Here is a 7,232-nt window from a genome sequence, read left to right on the forward strand (position 1 = left end):
GCTAAGTGGCTTGCTCTGTGATGCATTTCTGTCAGTGTTTTTACAGAAGCTGTGGGGCTATCCCTGCTCATCACTGTCCCACATAATACATATTTAATTGTCATTCGACTTCTGAAAATATTTAGTTTATGTGCCTGCTCAAAACAATGAAAATTGAATTCCAGTGCATTTTACAAATTTGTCGTATACAGATCTGGAGAGGTTAATGGAGTCCTCAGGCCCAGCCAGAGCTGTAGTAAGGTTTGGTTTTATAGACATTTAGAAATTCTATGTCTCGGTCCATTAAGCCGTACCACCTTGTATCAAAATCTAATACTTTGTGACAACAGTTTATGCTGTCAGTACAGCAGGACATAGGAACAATGGCTTTTCAGCAGTAATAAACTAATAAATATTCCCATAGAGTTTGTGACAGCTCCTGCTATCTGAAGACAAATAGAGTGAGCCTTTATGTAATTAGTGCAAACTCGTTTTAGTTCTTATTTCTTCTTCCTTTCAAAATATGTGACAGAAATGCCAAATGCAGTAAAAGTGTTACAAGACAGAGACTTGCTTGTAAAGTTTCTAGGACTGCTAGTTCAGCTGGTAGGTAGGACTGAATACACAAAGAAATCAAAATGCAGTTTTAGGTGAATTTTTAACAGAGATCCCTCATGTAAGGCAGGTGTCAGGGAAGATGTCATGACTTTTGGTATCCTTACTAAACTGTTTTCTCAATCACTACTTACAAAACTGTTCATTGACTTGATACTTGAAAGTTTTTGCATGTGTTTAATCAAACCAGATTTGAACTGCATAAGTTATTCTGTCTAGTCCTGTACTTTTAAGTGTCCGGAACTTTGATAACTTCCTGATTGCTTACCAAAATTGCCCATTAAACTCAATAAAAAGTATACTTTTTGAGTGTGATTCAGGCAGTAACTTCTGAATTTTGTGTTTTTGTTGTTGAAGAATACCCTCAAGAGAGTAGAGTGACAGGATATCTAAGTGCTCTTCCCTTGATATATCATAATAGTGTGGCAGCTATAATGAGAGATTACAGTTTTCTTTCATGGTCTCTTTTATCGCTGTCTTTTTTGTGGATGGTATAATAACAATATTGAGGCATTGCAAGCAAGTTATTTTATGTTTATTTAGCTAATTTTTTATGGCATTTCATTAGGATGTTTTTTTTTTTTCTTTACCGAGTATAGATTTACTTCTGTGACTTTTCTGTTATTTGTGCTCTTGTCAGTACAGTGCAGAAGGGAGCAAATACTGTGTTTATTTTAAAAAAATAGACCGTAATACAAGAGACTTGTTTGAATCTTGAGAAGGTTTAGAGAGTTCTTAAATCTGAACTCTTTAAGCCAGCAGGTTAATTAATGGAGCTTCTACCATTTTCATCTACATGATCTACAGGGTTTACAGAAGCAAGTAATTTCTGTGGTTTCAGGTAAAATTTTCTGCATTATTTCTGCTGAAGGCACACACTTCTCCAGACCATTTGTTTTCATAGAATCATAGAATGGTTTGGTTGGAAGGGACCTTAAAGACCATCTAAGTTCCAACTCCCCTGCCGTGGGCAGGGACACCTTCCACCAGACCAGGTTGCTCAAAGCCCCATCCAACCTGAACATTTTGTACCTACACAAAATCCAGTATACAGATGTATCATGCTTCCTGAAATCCTGTATACAGGTCACTAATTTGTCCTTCGGAAACTAAAAGCCTTTTTTTTTCCCTCTCCACATTGTATTTGAACATTTTCTTTTGCTCTTGTATGTTTCTGTGCTTCCTTTGCTTCATTTGTAAATGCTGGGTGTCTTCCTCCTCACTGTGTGATACATCTCCCATGTAGGAGTGTGAGATGTAAAGGTTGATAAGAGTTAGGGAATCTCAGTTGAAACTCTTTGCACTTCCTTTAAAATTCTGTGTCTGTTTTGTGTGGTTAAAATACATTATCGGTGACTCCAATATACAACATACAACTTGAAATGTATTAGGTTTGGTTTTTTTCCTAAATGAAAAGGACTTTCTGGTTTTGTTTTTTTGCTAAGCCATTGCAGGGAAAAAAATGGGATGGAAAAATGATATTTGATACATGCAGTTGAATAAAAGGAGCAAAAGGCCTTGTTTTGTTTTTTTTGTTCACAGTATGAACCAAGAGGACCAGGCAGGCCGTTGTACCAAAGAAGAATTTCCTCTAGTTCAGTCCAGGCTTGTTCTGAAGAATTAAGCACTCCTCAAGACAGTCTTGGTCAGTGTAAAGAGCTTCAGGACCACAATAACCAGTCGTCTTTCAACTATTCATCACCTGAGTTGTGGGTAAACTCCTCTTCATCTGCCCCATACCCAAACATTCCATGCAATGGAGCCAACAGAGCAGTTCCACCCCGGGAGTTGTTAGGTAGGTACGCACTTAATCTTTGCTTCTCTCTCTGCTCCATTAAGTAGACTATTTAGACTGGAGTGAGCAAGTCTAAATGAAAGGGTTGGTTGTTTTGGTTTTGTGGTTTTTTGTCTTTTCACAAAATGTTTTCTGCCATCTCTTCAAATCCCAAAACTAATTTAAGGAAAGATTTTTGAAGTATTCATTGTTTTAGTAGTTAAAGATTTGCTTAGAGTAATCCTATTTTCAGTTGCTCTCTTGTTAGCATTCTGGTATATTGCTGATGTCTAAAGAAGAATACTATTGATTATTCTTCGTCTACAAAAAGCAATACTGCTTCTTAGTCTTCTCACAAAAGTTCTAGTAAACCCACATGTTATCTTACAGTGGTTTCAAGTGCAACTGAGTTTTTGCTAAAAGGAGGTAAGGTGAGATTTATTTGCAAGATAAATTATTTGTTTCCAGAATCAATGATATTTCTTGTTGATACTATGGTCTGAGGGAGAAAAAACATGAACTGAATTAGTAATCTCAGTGTTATTTCCTAGTAAATTCTGGTACTTCATCAAAGTAATGATGAAGTTTAAACTCTCACCATGCAAGAGTCATGCTGGAACCTGGCTTCCCTGATGGTAGTAGCAATGCTGATTGATTTAGCAGAGGTAAACTAAATTAACTTTTCAGTTATTAAAAAAAAGCTGCAAGTAGAGAGTTGGAGCAGTGCAGCGATTCTTCTGTTCTCCATATTTTTAATGTTTGTGAAAAAACAAAATTACCAGAATAGTACAGTTTCTTCTCCATAATTTTGCTTTAAGGATCTTCAGTGATAATTAAAACCAAACCAAAACAAAATCTTCCAGTGTGAATATTAAAAACACTTAATAATGTGAAAAATTATTTATAAGCTGGCTTTATTGCCTTTAAAAGATCTAATTGCTTTTGGTCAAATTTTATAAACCTAAAACATCTTCTAATTTCATAGTGGAGTAATTGTGAAGTAGAAACATGCATTGTAGACTGAATGAAAAAAAGCCGTTTATATCAGTGACAGCACTCCAGAGTTAAGTTCCTAATGTGCATTTTCATTTCCAAAGTATAAAAATGTTATTTTACAAAACCGTATTTATGGTAGCATCTTTTGTGCTAAGTTCAAAGCTTCAGGTTCAACTTGGGCACTTCCTTCAGTCTATTTATATTTTTACTGAAAATCAAGGAGCTGAATGCATGATATTTGTGTCATTAAGAATGGCATTTGTCTCTGAAGTTGCTCTCTAGACTCTGTGGTAATGTAATAGGAGCTCAGGAACCCTAGGAAGATTATGTTGGGGTCAACTGATACCATGTTTCCTTGCTTTAACATAAAGATTGAGAACATGTTTGTGAGTAAAATCCTCAGAGGAAATATCTGTATGTAAAAAGTACCATATCTGTATGTTTGCTGTCAAATAATAAATCCTGAATGAAAGGGGCAAGTTTTGACTAGTATCTACATTTGCTACAAAAATATTTTTATTGTAGTTAAGCATGATTCCTGTTTGGTAAATAAATGTATATGCAATATTGCCCTGTATCTAATAGTTCATGCAAACAAATCTTCATTTTTATGGCTGCTCTGCTTTTCTGCATTTAAAGCTCACTGCCTATGGTGGTCATAGTTAAAGCCCAAATGTATCTTATAGTGCTAAGGGTTAATGACCAGTAACTTCAGGGTTTCTGGTTGCTATTGATTTTTATCCATGAAATAAAACCCCATGAGTATGAGGTGCTATGAACTAGTCCTGTGCCTGTATTCATTGCTTCAATGAGCAATCATGACACCAGACCGTTCAAGGGCTTTTATTTCCTGCACATCAGAAATGGCTGCGGCACAAGTATTCAGTTATATCAGCGTGGATTTATGGAGTGCAAGGAGAGCTGCTGTGAATTGCTCGATGTTGTTATATGCAGGGACTTTCCAAAATTGCAATTTGAGAGCTTGATTTGCATTGCTTTTTCTGTTGATAGAAAGAAAATTATTTAAGTTCTTACTCAAGATGTTTGTTTCATATTTTTTCTTCTGTTAGACACCTCTACCACACATAGCTTTCACCTCTGGTCCTGCTTGTCATTACTTGTCTTCTCTTGAGTGCTATGGTTATTTTGGGGAACTTTTTTCACTTGTGTTCTGGGTTGTTTTTTTGTTTTTTTTTTTTTTGAATCATAGCAACCCTAGCAAAACTGTTTGCTCATGTTCTTTCCATATTCATTCTTCTACGAGCTGGATTTTTTTAAAGTGAGAAACTTAACTGTATGCTTTATGGTTTTCTACTTTTGTACTCATTTGATGGTACATTTTTGTATGTGCTCTTTAAAAATAACATTATACATTTAAAGGTTGAAATAATTACAGAATATATCTGTTGGCCAACTCCTGGGCTATTTTAGATAGGACGTATACCTGCATTTCAGTGTGGGGTTTCTCTAGCTATGTAAGATAGCAGAATTCTCTAGACAAAAGTAGATACCTCATTAGGATTCAGGAAATTCACTTGAAAGCAGTTATACCTATGGTTTAAAGCATCATTTTTTCTGATAGTTACAGGAGTTGTTAAATGTGGAGCAAGAACGTATCAATTAGAAAAGGAATGCATTCAGACTAAAATATCAATAATTAGTTGGTTGGCGTTCAGGAGTCTGAATTGATGTTTGAGAATTGAATATATATGGTGCTGTAAATTTTAATTTTAGCCTATTAAGCTATAAAGCAAGAAGAATAAAATACTTTTTGTGCTGTCTCAGTGGGTAAAGTGTTTAAATTAGAGTATATCCCATTCTAAAGCAACTTACTTTCAGTGCATCTGCTAAATCTGCCTGTGCAGAATTGCAGGTACACACACATGGAGAGAATACGTTTAATAATGTCAGTCGTCTTGGCATTGCTGACAAGGATAATACAAGATGCAATAGTTGGAAATGAAGCTAGGTGACTTAATAATAAGAAATTTCCCAGGACCCAGAGTGACTAAACACAGAAAACTGAGGCGAGGGGGGAAGGTTATCAGGAGCAGTAGTTTCAGTACTTGCTTTGGGGTTACTATAGATAGATTTCCTAAGTCAGAGCTGTTCATTTAGACAAACTCTGGATGCTTCTTTCACAGCTCCACCGAAGACGGTCAAGCCCCCAGAGGAACACCTGAAGGCCGAGAACATACAACTATCCAATTCCTTCAACTACAGCGTGCTACAACATCTTGGCCAGTTCCCGCCTCTCATGCCCAACAAGCAGATCGTCGAGTCGAACAGCAACAGCCAGCAGAACGCTGGTGGGAGCAAGCCTGTCATGTCCTACGCAAGTGCTCTGCGGGCTCCGCCAAAGCCCAAACCTCCTCCTGAGCAGACAAAAAAGAATAGCGACCCTTTGTCTTTGTTTCAGGAACTTAGCCTAGGTAGTTCATCAGGTAGCAATGGCTTTTACTCCTATTTTAAATAATCAGATTATTTTTTTTAGAGAGAATTTAATTTTTATTTGTGTCAGTAGATCTGAGATAGTTGGGGCTTCACCTGTAGTTGCAAATATTCCCTTTGTTTATATTAGTAAATATATCCTCACTTAATTGCTTTGCTGCTAGACTTGCAACTAATTTTTTTAATTATATTCCATTATTTTGCATTTTTTGATGTGGGTCGGTTTTTTGGAAGCTTTTCTGTAGGAAAACACACATGTTATTTTTTAATTTGTGTAATGTTAATGATATGTTGCATTAAACTAGCAGCTGAGAGGTTACCTGTACAACTTTAAAAAAGAAAAAAAAAAAAAAAAAAAACAACTTTAAAAAAAAAAAAAAAAAAAAAAAAAAAAGAAAAAAGAACAAAAGGAAAAAAAAAGTTTGTCTAAATTGTATTTAAGAAGATTGTAAGTAGCATTTACATTTATTCAATAACATTAGCATACTACGCTGGGTTTCTGTACCAGAAATGGCCAGTTAATGTAAAAATGTATGTTATTTCTGCTTAAATTCATTTAATTTTTTTTTTTAATAAAGGTGCAGCATCTTCTAAATACTTTCAGTTTTATCAGCTTTTTTGTGAAGGGATGCTGCATTCTCAGACTTTTATAGTTTTAGATTCTGTATGATGTGGTATTGTATTTTCCATCCACTGTAGGGTAAAGTAAAGGCATTCTTTGCAGACACCTATGCCATTGTTTGGAAACATTCAGATTAAAAGTATTGGTATACTTTAAAAAAAAAAAAAAAAGAAAAAAAAAGAAAAAAAAAAAAAAAAAAAAAAAGAAAAAAAAAGAAAAAAAAAAAAGAAAAAAAAACCACAACAAAAAACCCAACAAAAACAAAAACTCTACATTTTATTTTTGGACAAGCTAGTAATATAAGCTTGTTTGAAAAGTTAATTTGATAGGTTTTTTAAATGAATCATGAAGCTGAAAATAAATTTTTAGGTATGTTGGTGCTTAGTAGATTTAATAACTATTTTAAAAAAAAAGCGTGAATTTAGTAAAATACTTTTTTGTTTGTTTGTTTAATTTTTTTCCACTATGCATGTGTAAATGTTTGTAATCTGGCTTTTTCCTCCCCCCTTCTCCAGTGGTATAAAGAATTGTGCCGCTTTAATTTTTTTTTTTCCGGTAAAACTTTTGGTACATTATTTGATGTTTACATTAAAATGTGACATTATACAAGGAAATTCAGATATTTTGCTAACTGTTTTATTTGAGGAACATCATTAAAGAAGAGATTTAATGTTTGTCAAAGCTGTATCCAAATTAATCTAAATCTTTCGGGGATAAGAATGATTACCAGGTTATTTATCTATATGAGTTCTGCTAAATTCTCCTCAAACCTGGCCCTTTAGGAATACAAACTGA

The 7,232-nt window shown here is 34.6% G+C and overlaps 1 protein-coding gene across 1 annotated transcript in view; it reads left to right on the forward strand.

Moving 5' to 3' along the window:
- Positions 1-6,186, forward strand: part of LOC104157425 (probable helicase with zinc finger domain) — a gene marked incomplete at its 5' end in the record, with an annotated part of 44,663 nt that extends 38,477 nt beyond the window's left edge. The window contains 2 exon segments of the mRNA XM_009694742.1: positions 2,137-2,389; positions 5,509-6,186. Of these exon segments, the coding sequence (XP_009693044.1) occupies positions 2,137-2,389; positions 5,509-5,840 (585 nt within the window).
- Between the last annotated feature and the right edge of the window lie 1,046 nt (positions 6,187-7,232).

This window comes from Cariama cristata, unplaced genomic scaffold, assembly GCF_000690535.1.
Source record: "Cariama cristata isolate BGI_N322 unplaced genomic scaffold, ASM69053v1 scaffold17482, whole genome shotgun sequence".
NCBI lineage: Eukaryota > Metazoa > Chordata > Aves > Cariamiformes > Cariamidae > Cariama > Cariama cristata.